The following is a 13,111-nucleotide window of genomic DNA, read 5'->3' as shown; positions in this document are numbered from 1 at the left end:
AACTACATTAAATTCATCAGATGTATAACATAGATATGTAAATCTTTATATTTGTGTATTAAAATTAAAAATAGAAGATTTTGCCTCTATACAGAGTTTTGAGAATACATTAAGAAAATGATTTTGTGAAATGGCTCTTGGGTGATGAGTTATTTTAAGACAAGCTGCTGGTGTTGAAATAACTCAGCACAACTGTTTGAAGACAAGACTGTGCAAAATGATTGTTTACCTGCAGGACATCACTGAGGTGAATGTAAATTCTACTATCAGCTGAGTGATGCTGCTCTCTGCTGGGCAGAATGTGAACTACACAACCTGATCCTGCTCCTAAAAATCTCTACATGTAGATAAACAGCATATAGACTGATTGATTTAGGCGAGACTGAATATGAAGTCCCTTTTATGTGTTATTGCTCGTTATATGATGATTTGAGGGCTGCACTATTCAGTAAAATGTCATCTCTGATGATTTTTTCTGGATGAATGATTATAAAAAGCTGCGTTTCAGGGAGGGAACCTTTTGTCTGGCTGATTTTATTTGTAAAGCTTTAGTACAGACGACAAAGTTCTTTGTTTGCAATGTAATGTTAGAAAATTTTTTCTTGTCTATGTTTGACAAATGTTTCAACACTGCAACTGTATTTTGGTGTCTTGTAAGTCCATTTGTAATAACTACTGAACCACATTGGGCCATATTTGAGATGAAATAAATCAACAAGCATTATAAAACTAATCTGACATACACTCACAACGGTGCTCCTGTACTGCTTGACCATAACCTTCATTTGAATTGGCCTTGTGACATTTGGTCACTTAAAATAAATCTTCTCTAGTTTCCGTAGGGCAACAAAGTGAAAGCTGTTTTCTCTTAAAATGCTTGTGGAAAAACTAGATACATTAAACTGCATTCAACATTATTTACTGCTACAGCCTCTGGATTGAGACACTGTATAATAGATTTTTGTTTCATTTTTAAGTTTTATACACTGATGTCACATAAATTTGGCACTTTGCTAATCAGTTACTTGACAATAAAATCTGGAATATTTAGGATCATTGCTAATGCCATTATCTGAAATGTTTAATACATATTTTCCTGCAAACTAATAACTATTTAAAGTACATTAACATATGTGCACAAAAACAAATAAATTGCCAGAAGGCTTTGTTGAGTATAATACAGCACTGAATTGGTTGCCAGCCTACTGCTCTGTCATCATTATGAGGAAAAAAACCTGTTTACAACTGCACAATAAACACAGGACTTCCACAATATCATCTTAATTACCAACTTTATTTCAAAACATCTGAACAAGTGAGATGCAGGCCACAGTAAGTGAAACTGATGGTGTCTTCTGCTCCACAGCAATGGATTGGCACCTCACAGCTTCAGTGGGCACTGTGGAGACAAGAGAGATCAGTCAATTCAACTCAGCCAGCAAAAATTAAAAGTCTGTCTCCTTCATCCCTTCTGTATGAAGAGGATAGCAGCAGATAGAAGCACACTGACCCGGAGTCTCAGATTAGCAGATTTAATACTGTCAATCAGAGACAGTGGTTCTCTGTAGTGCAGTCCAGACCTGCTCTTTGTAAAAAGTGCCCTAATAACTTCTGTTGTGATTTGGCGCTACATAAATAAAATTGACTTGACTTGTCCTGGTTATTGTGATGAGGTACTGCTGTTTTTTTTTTTATTTTTTATCCCAGCTGCCTGCCTTCTGTGTTCAACTGCTGTTCCAGGAGGAAATTAGTCCAGATTGAGCCACGAACAGTGAAAACTAGCAGTGCCTAAATCTTGACATCCAGCACAATGAACCACAGAACCCTCCGTGACAGAATCACAAGTGTTCACTGCATTTCAAACGTTTTTGTTTTAGGGTGACCATCAATATAATACAATTACTTGGATGTTTTGACATGGGGTCTACAAGGTTTTTCAGCCGTGAATATCTGTAGCATTAGACATTTAAAGTGGTGGTTAATTCTGATGAGGGCCAGGAGTGGGACGAATGAAATGCACTCAGTGACAGGACAAATATGAACTTTGTCAGAAAACTAGGCAGTTCAGAGGACTTGCAATAATCCTCCTTTTGGAAGCCCTGTTCAGATTTTGTATACACAGCTTTTGATTCAACTCTGGTAACTTCAAAGATGATTTGTCGACACCCATTTGCATACATCAGGGAGCAAAATACTAAAAAACACCTTTTAATAAAATGCAACACAACTATGATAATAGCTAACGTTAATTATGGTCACTGAGTGTCCATTGGCTATTACACATCACTGGAGGCCTAAGCAATGTCTTCAAATTGAATTCACTAAAGTGTAATGCCAACTAACTTACAAGTTCACAACTTTTCTGTAAAACAATAGTCACGTTCTCAAATAAACACTGATGTTTTCCTCGCTGTAATTATTTTTACTAAAAAGACTAACTGTTGAGGATACAAACTATTGAACAAACTCAGACAGCTGAAGCCCCATATTATCTTCTGATAAACTTATAAATACATTTCAGGTCATAATGAGGACTGTGGATTTTGTCCATCACTTACATTGTTAGCACATTTGTAGGGGATCATCTATCGGCAGTATAAACAGGAGGAATGATTACAGCAAGCAAAACCTGTTTCAATGTTCATATGGGCACCTGACTATTGTTTTAAGATGGTCAATACATGACACTGCACATGAAAAAAATTTGTGAACCCGTCCGTTAACCACTCATTAGTGACGGGGCTAACAGACATGGCTGGGCTTATGTCCTCTCACCTATCGCAGCCTCCTGGCTTCTCTTTCAGACTCCAGAAGTGTCAGCACATCTCCTTCTCTGACTGGGCCCTTCACGTTCCTGATGATGGAGCGGTTGCTGTCGTCCATGAACTCAACACGGACCTGCACGAAAATAACAAAATGAATCACGGGTCAAGCTATTAATATTTAACAAATAACGTTTTACATGAATTACATTGTATTGGCAGAATTAGTAATATCCATTAGTGACAACCACTGTGTGAGTTGTGGCTAAACATCAAACCACTTTTAACTAAGCATTTAGCAAGGATTCAGACGTGCATTCACGTGAAAGTTGGACAAATCTCACCTGCCAATAAAAATTACTGCCATAGACTGTACAAAACAATTCCCAAATGTTTTCCACGACAATGGAGGGAAACTTTTGTACTCCTAATATTGGTGGCCCACATGGAAATCTTCACTGACCAACCACTTTTCTATATTTTTATGTTTGATGGATTTATTTTAATGGCATTATTCACTTATTTTATTTGGTGCTAATGTTGAGGTGAAAGTTTATTTAATAAAGGCTTATAAATGGAACTCAAATACAGTTAAGGAAGTGATTTCATATGACTCCTTATTGGTAGTAGTTTTTTTTAAAGCATTATTTTCCTTTGCTTGCAAATTTAACGTAACATTCAAGCATTTTGGGCTGCAATAGTCAATAAAAAAATAAGAAAAAAAAAAACAACTCCGAAATCCCGGAGGGACTGAGAAGCAATTTAAAACATTTACTTGACATGCTGCTTCACTGGAAAAAAGCTACCACATTCAGAGGTTCAGCACATCATTAGGGCTCAATTTTAAACCTTAAAACTATGTTGTCTTTAAGGGGAAATGTGTTTTACAGCCAAGTAAAACACGGACGGACTTTATTTAAAAGCTACAGCTTCTTTCAGGACATACTGCACTTCTGTGAATGTCAAATGTGAGTAGACGAATTAGCGATATACAAAATAGAGGAATAAAAATACCTATATTTAATAAATACACCCAACTGTGAGACATTAGTCTCTGGCATACCTGTGTACATTGTCCCTGGGAACCAGTTCTTCCGAGCACCTTAGTGACCTGAAAACCAAACATAAAATAGATTAGTACTGCACATTCCTGAAGTAAACGTTGTCTTTTTTTTTTGTTGTGAACCGAATTATAAAAAGGGACCAGCAGTCTACAACATGTTGAACTAGCTAACGTTAGCAGCGTGGACTGGCCTCCATGATGGAAGCGCGAGAAGAAGAAGAGCCGTTTACTAATCAGGAGACACAAGTCGGATTTAACTTCAAGTTTTTGGCGCCGTATGAGACGTTAGTTGTTACTGTAACTGTCTATCCGTCCGAATGTGATTATTTTTGCCATATTATATATTTTCTTACTCTTGCGAGCTTGATCGGCTGCACGCGGCTGGCGTCCATGTTGTCAGGTTAGACCGGAAAGGAAGTCACGTGGTCCCCGGAAGTCATATATGTGCAACTGTAATAATTCATTTTATTACATTTTGACCATTTTAATTAAACTGTAATGCAATTTGAACCACATTCATCTGAAAAATGCGTAGAAAAGTTGAAAACATTATTATTATCATAATTTTAAAATACAATTCAATTTTTTACTTTAGCTTGTCGTTTCCTTTTCCGGCAAATTGGGCGATACTATTCACATGAGCCTCCACGGGGGGCGCCGAGGACCCTACCATTATTCACCGTGTTTCAATCTTTTTTTCTTTTTTGGCCATTTTACTAATTTTATAACGTGGAATAAGAGACCAAATTAATTATATATGTGTGTTTAACCCCCATTATAAACATACATTTATTTTATACATAATAGTCCTTTGCTTTCTGTTGTATATTGAAACTATAAATACCTTTAATATCTTAGGTTCAGTGGCCATCTGCAAAGAAAATAGACCATAACCATTATTTATCCAACAGGCTAAATACACATAAGGCTAGGCCCATATAAAATCTGAACATGTTTGTGTTAAATACCTGTTTTGTGGCTCACTCACATGTTTACAGCAACCGATTTTACATTAGCCAATTCAGTAAACTAAATCATAATTATTTGCAATCCCTTGTTAAGTATTATATAATCAAAATTGGACTTTAATTTTTTTTACTTTACTTTATTTTGAATTGGACAAATTAATTAGCCTATTCTCCCAAGAACATCAATGATCTGATTTGAGGAAAAGCACTTCATTTAAAATTCAGAGGAAAAACTGAAATAATGCATGCTAAATATTGGAGTCTGTGGATTTAAGATACAAACCCAAGCTTATTTTTACTCTTCAGAACAAGTCCATATGGACTATAGCTAGAGCTACCCAATGAAATCTATGTGTAGAATTAGTATGAACTTCCTTTGCAAAAGCTCTTCACAGCCTAGTTAGCAATGCAATATTGTCACCACACCACTCACTCCGCCTTTCCTCCTCTCTCAGAACTCAAAGCCTTAAATCACAACACTAATCCTTGTGAACAGTATTTTTAACTTGCGTTTGAACAGAAAGAACAGCAATAGGATTAGAGAATCAGTGAGGAGGCTGAATCCCTAACTCATGCAGTTGATCTTCTTGCATGCTAAGAGACGCACAGCAGCTTTTTCCTTATCTTTAGTTCAACATGTTGGCAGATTTTTTCAGAGGACAACATCCTGCTTAAATGGAGATCTTGTGGAATATTGTTATCATTGTTCACTGACTTCCTCTCTCAACTTGGTGTAGAGCTTTTTTGTTGGTCTGTTTTCTAAGGAGCCGCCACAATGGAGAATATGAAGCCAAAGCTGAAGGTGCTGAAAAAGCGCCGCTCCAGTCTTTTTGCCACTATAAAACGGGAAATGAGCATGTCACAGAGCATAGAAGAGCAAGAAAGTGAATTCCCCTTTTCACAGGACTGCTCTGTGAAACCATGGACATCTATGGACAACCTTGACACTCCAGATGATGTAAAAAATGTGAAAAAAGATCCGATCCCAGAAGCACCAAACCCAAGGAAATCAAACATTGTCAACCTCAACGTGGGTGGAAAGGTGTTTCACATCCCAAAGCATTTGGTCCTCCGACACCCAAAAACCAGGATTGGAGTCCTTGCCCTCTGTGATGATCCGGTCAAGCGTTTGACGCTCTGTGACGATTACAATGTTCAGAACAATGAGTTCTTTTTTGACAGGGACCCCATGTTTTTCCACTACATCTTCCATTTTTACTGCAGCAATGTCCTGTGGGTGATGGATAGCCTCTGCCCTGTCAACTTTGAGGAAGAGATGTCTTTTTGGGGGCTGAAACTGAAGGACACTCCAAGGTATGCTCTAGATACTTGATACTCACTACTGTGCTCACTACTGTACTGTGTAGCTTGGCCTGTTGTTGCTTGTATATTTCAAGCAGGATTTTTAAAACAATTTTTTGTAAAAATGGGCAATAATGTTTCTTCTTCTTCTCAGGTGTTGCCGCATTCTGTTTGAGGAAAAAGTGGACGACATCAGAGACCAACTGAAGGTCAACAAGGAGCTCATTGATGAGATTAAGCCTCACCAAGATGACGAGGCCTACAAGACCATGTGTCTTGGAAACTTTCGGAAGATCCTCTGGGACCTGATGGAGAATCCTTACTCTTCTCTGTCAGCCAAAGCCTTTGCTGTGTTTTCCAGTCTCTTTGTGCTAATCTCCATCGTTGCCATGACAATGAATACAGTGAAAGAACTCAGGGAATACAAACTTGCTGGCAAAACCTACATGGAGTGGATAGAGGTTGCCTCCATCCTTTTCTTCACCTTAGAATACTTCTTGCGTTTATTCACCACATCCGACATCAAACATTTTGTGAAGAGTGCCCTCAACTTTGTTGATGTGGTGGCTGTTATGCCATATTTCATCCAGATCATTTTTGAGGTGTTTGTTTTAGATTCAGAAGACTTGGGTGCACAGGAAGATTTGAAGGCCATGGCAAGGGTCAGTAAAGTCAGCAAGGTGCTCAAGGTCGTCAAGTTGATGCGCATCTTCCGTATCCTCAAGCTCGCCCGTCACTCTACAGGCATGAGGGCATTTGGTTTCACCATCCGCCAGTGCTCTGAGCAGGTATGGAGGAGTATCAAACAAGAAAAAATAGAAACACAAAAATACATTTTATGAACATCTTTAACTGAGGAGACATGCATAAATAAAACAAGGAACATACGTAACTCCCATATTAGCCATATGAAAGTGGTCGCTCGTAGTGACAAACCCACAGAGAATTATCACCTGTTTTAGCACCTTTTAGCTCACTGCATTAAAGCTGCAGGTTTTCAAGCCTCTCATTAATGTCATTTGCAGATGTAGGAGACAGCTGTTTTTATAAAAAAAAAGCTCTAAATAACCACTGTATGCTAGTTACCCCAGCGCCACAAGGACAGACAAAGTTACTGACTAGCTGGTGAATTTAATTGAGGATTTGGCAGACATTTCTTTAGGAGTTGGTAGAGACCAAAAGCAGAGCTTAAAGGAGAGTGAATATTGGACTGACATTTGGTGGCCTGTTGTTCTTACAATTTGTTCACCCTGCCTCTGATGTGGCCAAAAAATCAGTTATGGCATATTTAACGTTCACACTGGCTTCAGACACAGAAAGATGTATGATAAACTTTCACCATTGAAAAGGTCATGAAAAATTTTATGCAGTAACCAAGGTGTCCCTATTTTGTAAGGAGTTCAGCTAGGGGGATAAATGTTAATTTAGCTGAATAATAGGTTTTAAAATCCATGATTTACATAACCTGTGTAAGCATTCAGAATACCCTTTTCTTATCTTTTGTGACTTCATTTTCCAATGTAGCACTTTTCTCCATTAGTGCTGCCACCTGTGATGAGACAAAAAAGAGATCTATTTCTAATGGTCATGTGGGTACAGGCCTGACACAGGTTTCTTGTATACAAGAGACCTGTGTGTGAACAATGAAAGTCACAACATTACTCAAATAAATGTATCTGTCACTTCCTAGCTAAACAGTTTTTGGCAACTTCTCTATATTGGGGCCATCCATGTTGAAAACACTGCACAGTAAGTGGTAATGTAGATATATTATGTAGGCTAGGTATCACAGGGGGGTTACAGTAAAGTTTAAAATTGCCATGTGGCCTAATGAGTGGTCCCAGATTTGCAGATATGCATTGGCTTGGCATTTGACATGAACTTTTCTGTGATCCTTTAGGTGTGTTGTCTGTTTCTGTTCATTGCCATGGGAATCTTCACATTCTCTGCTCTGATGCACTCTGTGGAGGTGGATCAGCCTGGGACACCATTCAGCAGCATACCAGATGCCTGGTGGTGGGCTGCGGTGAGTAGGCTAAACTTCATCTTCCAGTTCAGCAATCTAAACATGTCTCTAGTCCTGGACTTTTCTTTCTTGTGGTTTTAACTTTAATTCAAATAGAAAAATACCAAACTGCAACACTATTTTGTAATTAAACCTGGCATGTTTGTGACTTTGCAATGAACTTGGTTGTATCCAAGCAGCATAAAGAAAAAAAGGAAACAAACAGTATAAAGATTTTATGAATTTTAAAATGTGATCAAAGGTCTTTCCTTTCTTACCATTTTCCTTGACCTTAACGGAAAATGTCATGAATCAAGGAAAAATGGATCATAACATTTAATTCAGAAAGTTCAATCAAAGTGCTAAAAAATCCAACTCAACTTGCACTTGCCTGTATGATGCCTGAATTGCTCGTCATTATTAATAAAGCAAGGAATGATGCTCAGTATAGAGGATTCAACCACCTCTTATGGCTGCCACTTAGATTCTTCCGGATCAATTAGCTTAGTTATGAATCTTGCTAAGCTGTTCCTCTTGACTGTGTTGAAGAGACAGAGGAGAAGCTCAGTAGAGGGTGTGTCAGTATGATCAAGCAGAGCAGTGCATTTTGGGTGTCAAGGATTAGGCCTGCCAGGATTTGTGCTGCCTGCCTAGTCAGACCAAGACAAAATTTCAGAGTACACAGCAGAGTCATGTTCTGTGCTATTTTTGTGGCCCTACCAAGCAATGTGCTCATGATGAGATTGTATTTAAAGACTTTGCTAGCTTAGTACAATCCCTTTCTGTGAATGACTGTTTGGTTAAATCAACTGTGATTTGAATCTGAATATAGCAGGAAAACATTTGATCCATTTTTCATTCTAAAAATGGACATGTGGCCGCAACTGTCATTCAACATTGATGTGTCAGTGTGGGCTATGACACGCAAAATTACCGTATATTCAACACCTCAATAAATGTGAGGAACTGGCTTGTTAAGGCCATCGACGTGTCCTGTTGTTCAACACCAACTTCTGCTCAGCTCTCTGAGTAAAATCACTTAATTGCTAACTAGAGCAACATGGTAACCAAACGTGTTATCACCTCCTCCAAGCTAATTATTTTAGGGGTGCCACGCTGTATGTTGACTCTTGGTAATTCTCCACATCCTGCACAAGAACATCAATTTCCTCTTGTGAGCGGCTTTTGTGGCAAATCCAATGCAGACTTTTGTGGAGCACTGAGGATTTGATTGCCCCATGACCGTGTTTAGCCCTCACCACGCAGCCAAGAAGTAATTATAACACGTAACTCTCTGTAAAACTATAACTTGTTATTTTTACATTTAGTGAGCTTTAGGGGTGCTTTGGACAGAGCCAGGCTATCTGATTCCCCTTGTTTCCAGTCTTTAAGCTAAGCTAAACTGACTGTCTCCTGCTGCATCTTCATATTTAGTGGACAAACATGAGCAAGAATCAATCAAACAAGAAAGTGAATAAGCATTGATTATTGGCAAAAGTGGCATTGGTGAGAGGACACAGTATTGGAGTCCTGTAAAAAGTAGAGGTTTTAATCTGGAATCAAAAGCTGAAAACATCTTCTCATTACCAAATTGTACAAGAATGCAATTAACATTTGGATTCCAGTTGATTGAGGTTTTGCAATTGACAATGTAATTATACAACAATTGGGTTTAAAGTATATTTATCTAATTAGCTGTTTGATCAAGTTGGTATTAGGGAAGCACTACCACTATTTTGGATTCTGTTTCTCATCATAGTTAAATTTTAAAAGGCAAACTTTGGTAAGGATAAAAGATGTAGTTTGTCTGAAGTTTGCCGTGTTGTTTACCATAATGACATTAACACATTTTGTAAAATCTTTGCCTTGTTTTCATGCACTAACATAGGCTTTAGTGTGTTTGTACATCATCCGCCTGGTTCTCTGTTTTTCTTCCACTCTCATTTAAGGGCATTTGGATTTTATTTATCCGGTGGCAGCTGTTAACTTACGTGTCTAATCCCCTCTAATACTGTGTAACGTGCTTCATTTGTGGCCAGACACAGTGATTGCATTCGAGAGATGGAGAGTGTTGCAGCGCCTTCCTGGAAGTTTATTTGATCCTGTTCATGTTCAACTTGCAGCATAGCAAATGATCAGTACAATAAACATCTGAATTGTGGGATTCTCAGAAAAGCCATTGCCAAGGGTAATTTGGAGAAAGCCTGAAAGGCACCATGAGGATGAGCCATGATATCTACCTGCCTTATTTGGAGAAGAATGACAAAAAGCCCAATATTTCACTTTCCACACCATGTTCTATATTTCTTCATGTTAATTCCAAAAAACCCAACTAGATTGTGGATGCAAGCAGACTCACTTTACTCTTCTGTTTCTACAGGTGAGCATCTCTACTGTGGGCTATGGAGATGTCGTCCCTATCTCCTATCTTGGCCGCTGCGTGGCATTTGGCTGCATCTCCTTTGGCATAATCCTCAATGGAATGCCCATCTCCATCCTGTTCAACAAATTTTCCGACTACTATGCCAAACTGAAAGAACAAGAATACACATTTTCAAACACAGAACGCACGTTCCAGCTCAAGAAACGTCTGAGACGCAAGTTTGACAACTGCTTCGAACCCCAGCCAGAGGAATCCGATGATGAGATCCACATTCGGCCCAGTGGAAGGCAAACTATTCATGTGAACGAAGATTAAGAGAAGCTGCCCGGTCACAACCTCGCTTACCCTAAATGGCCTTATCACCCTTCCAGAAAGTGCAAGACCCCATCTGCCTCCAGCTCTGAGCCTATGTGATGTAAGATAAACAATCCAAGGGGGGAAATGGAGGCAGCAGCAGCAAGTTGAGATAAGCTTTAAGCCTGAGCTTTACAGTAGGTGCTGTTTGCATGCTATGGGTGATGACTCCTCTGTTAAATGGACAAGATGCTGCCACTGGACAGCTTGTTATTTGTTTCCAAAAAAAAAAAAAATTCAACTAACTGTGACTTAACTGAAATAGATGTTTGACAAAAGGAGGTCAAATAGTAAAATTATGAATGAAGCAATATTACGCACATCATTTCAAAGGGAGCGTGATGCTTGCGAAGATGTTTTCATTGAAAGTGCTATTAATGAACTATATTTGACATTCTGGATGGTCTGTTACATTTTACTTTACATTCTTGATACTCTGCATAAAAGACAATATAACTTTAATTTCAATCTTCTGTAAAACATTTGGCAAATAACAGCCAGTCAGACATTGTGGATGGATTTTAGTCACTGTCTTGCACTTTCTTATACCAAGGAAATACAAGTGTATAAGACACAAGAACTTCTCAGATTTACTGTATGTACACCCTGAGAAAAATTTCAACATCTCTGGTGAAAAGCACTTCACATTCTGTGTCATGTGCATTATTGTCAAGAGCACACTTTTTTTTCTGGACGGTCATCTGGCATGCATTTGACTGAACCAAAGTGGGAGGAGAGGGGAACTGGAGGTGTGCCAGTAGTGGTCAAGAGCCACAGTGTAATTTTGTTGTCAAGGATTACCGGGATTTGCACTTATGCTTCCTTCCTGGTCAGACAAGGGCAAATGTCAGTCAGGTACTGTGCTATTTTGGTGGAGAGTCTGCACAATCAGGCTCTATTTAAGTGCTTACAAGCTACTTTCATGGATGATAGGTGATTTATTTCTGATATAGATCTCTCAAGTTGAAAAAACCTAATTTTCATATTAGTTACACATGTGCAATGATATATACAGTATATATAGTAATAGTCATCTAGTATATGGCATCATCCCAACAGGAAGAGAGATTTGTGCTCCATGTTCTTGGCCTGTAGATGTCACAGACAAGCGTGACCCACTCCTGTAGTCAAACTGTCCTTCCACTATGCTGGTGGCTTGTGTTGAGCTGTTTGGCCAAAATCATTAAACCAATTAGTTTGCTGGGCAAAAGTTCTCCAAGGACCACAGAGTTTCAGTATGTGTTATCTCCTTCCTAACATATTTAAGGTGCTGTATTGGCTACTCTCTCATGGTAACTGACAAGGCAAGAATTTCTCTCAGATATGCTCAATAATATTCTGTCCAGTGCACTGGTTTAAAACAAACAGGACGGATTTAAGGGGAAGGAAAATAAGTTATTTGATTGGTCATGATCAATGCCAGCCCCAACCACACCCACTGATTCACCTCTGATTTACAAAAACAGAGCCCTATGAAATATTAGACCTTGACTTCACTCATACAGAAAATATCTAGAGACAGCATTGTGAGCATTTTCAATGTGATTATTGATCACCAGCATCACGTTACTCTTGTTTCCTTTGTTGTAGGTGGCTGAGGATAACAGGGAAAGCATTATTTCATTTGTAAGAGTTTATTTCAAATCAATGAATGTGAAGGATCTGTCTACATGTGACGGATGTGTCCAATATTTGTTAACATTGTTAACAACAGTTGCTTAAAGATTTCAGAGGTTTTGAGTTGGGAGTCACTGGGTTGAAGTCCTTGAGAAATCTTGCAGAATTTTACAGATGAAAAAGTTCACTCATGCTGAGCAATCAAATATGACCAAAGAATGTCATTCTTTTATATCTGTTTCGTTGTACAAGCATTTCTAGTTATTTAATTACATTTTCAATTCATATACATATATTCCTTGAGAAAGCCAATCTATTAATCAGTGGCTGTAAACAATGAGTGTTGCTATGTGCTGATACCACAAAAAAACATGTAAAATGCATTTTTTGTTATATATTATACATATTCTAATGTGGAAAAAGGTAAAGAGTACTTCTTGCTCAATAAAAAACTCTCTTTATGTACATAGCACTACTGTATTATCATAATCATTATCATCCATATTCCCTTTAAATACACGAAACCTGATGTCCATGTCTATTAGCAGACGCCTCATTTGTCTCATTCGTCTGAAGGACAATGCTGCCTGTCTAATAGTATTAGAGGATAAGGTAATGGGAGAGATGCCAATGGTTTAATAGTGTCGTCAGCGCCAA

The 13,111-nt window shown here is 38.4% G+C and overlaps 2 protein-coding genes across 2 annotated transcripts; one reads left to right on the top strand and one right to left on the bottom strand.

Moving 5' to 3' along the window:
* Nucleotides 1–1,275: 1,275 nt before the first annotated feature.
* On the bottom strand, nt 1,276–4,275 carry rps28 (ribosomal protein S28). The gene is made up of 4 exons (XM_042428533.1): nt 4,179–4,275; nt 3,826–3,873; nt 2,776–2,898; nt 1,276–1,399 (listed from the first exon to the last, which is right to left on the bottom strand). The coding sequence occupies exons 1-3, from the start codon at nt 4,215–4,217 to the stop codon at nt 2,776–2,778; spliced, it is 210 nt and encodes a 69-aa protein (XP_042284467.1). The 5' UTR covers nt 4,218–4,275; the 3' UTR covers nt 1,276–1,399.
* si:rp71-39b20.4 (potassium voltage-gated channel subfamily V member 2) lies at nt 3,648–12,865 on the top strand. The gene is made up of 5 exons (XM_042428531.1): nt 3,648–3,730; nt 5,558–6,107; nt 6,250–6,883; nt 7,996–8,121; nt 10,481–12,865. Exons 2-5 carry the CDS (start codon nt 5,569–5,571, stop codon nt 10,796–10,798), a joined length of 1,617 nt encoding a protein of 538 aa, XP_042284465.1. The 5' UTR covers nt 3,648–3,730; nt 5,558–5,568; the 3' UTR covers nt 10,799–12,865.
* Nucleotides 12,866–13,111: the final 246 nt, after the last annotated feature.

This window comes from Thunnus maccoyii, chromosome 12, assembly GCF_910596095.1.
Source record: "Thunnus maccoyii chromosome 12, fThuMac1.1, whole genome shotgun sequence".
Taxonomy (NCBI): domain Eukaryota; kingdom Metazoa; phylum Chordata; class Actinopteri; order Scombriformes; family Scombridae; genus Thunnus; species Thunnus maccoyii.
The sequence above is the reverse complement of the archived record's forward strand: the minus strand, read 5'-3'. Positions and strand labels throughout refer to the sequence as shown.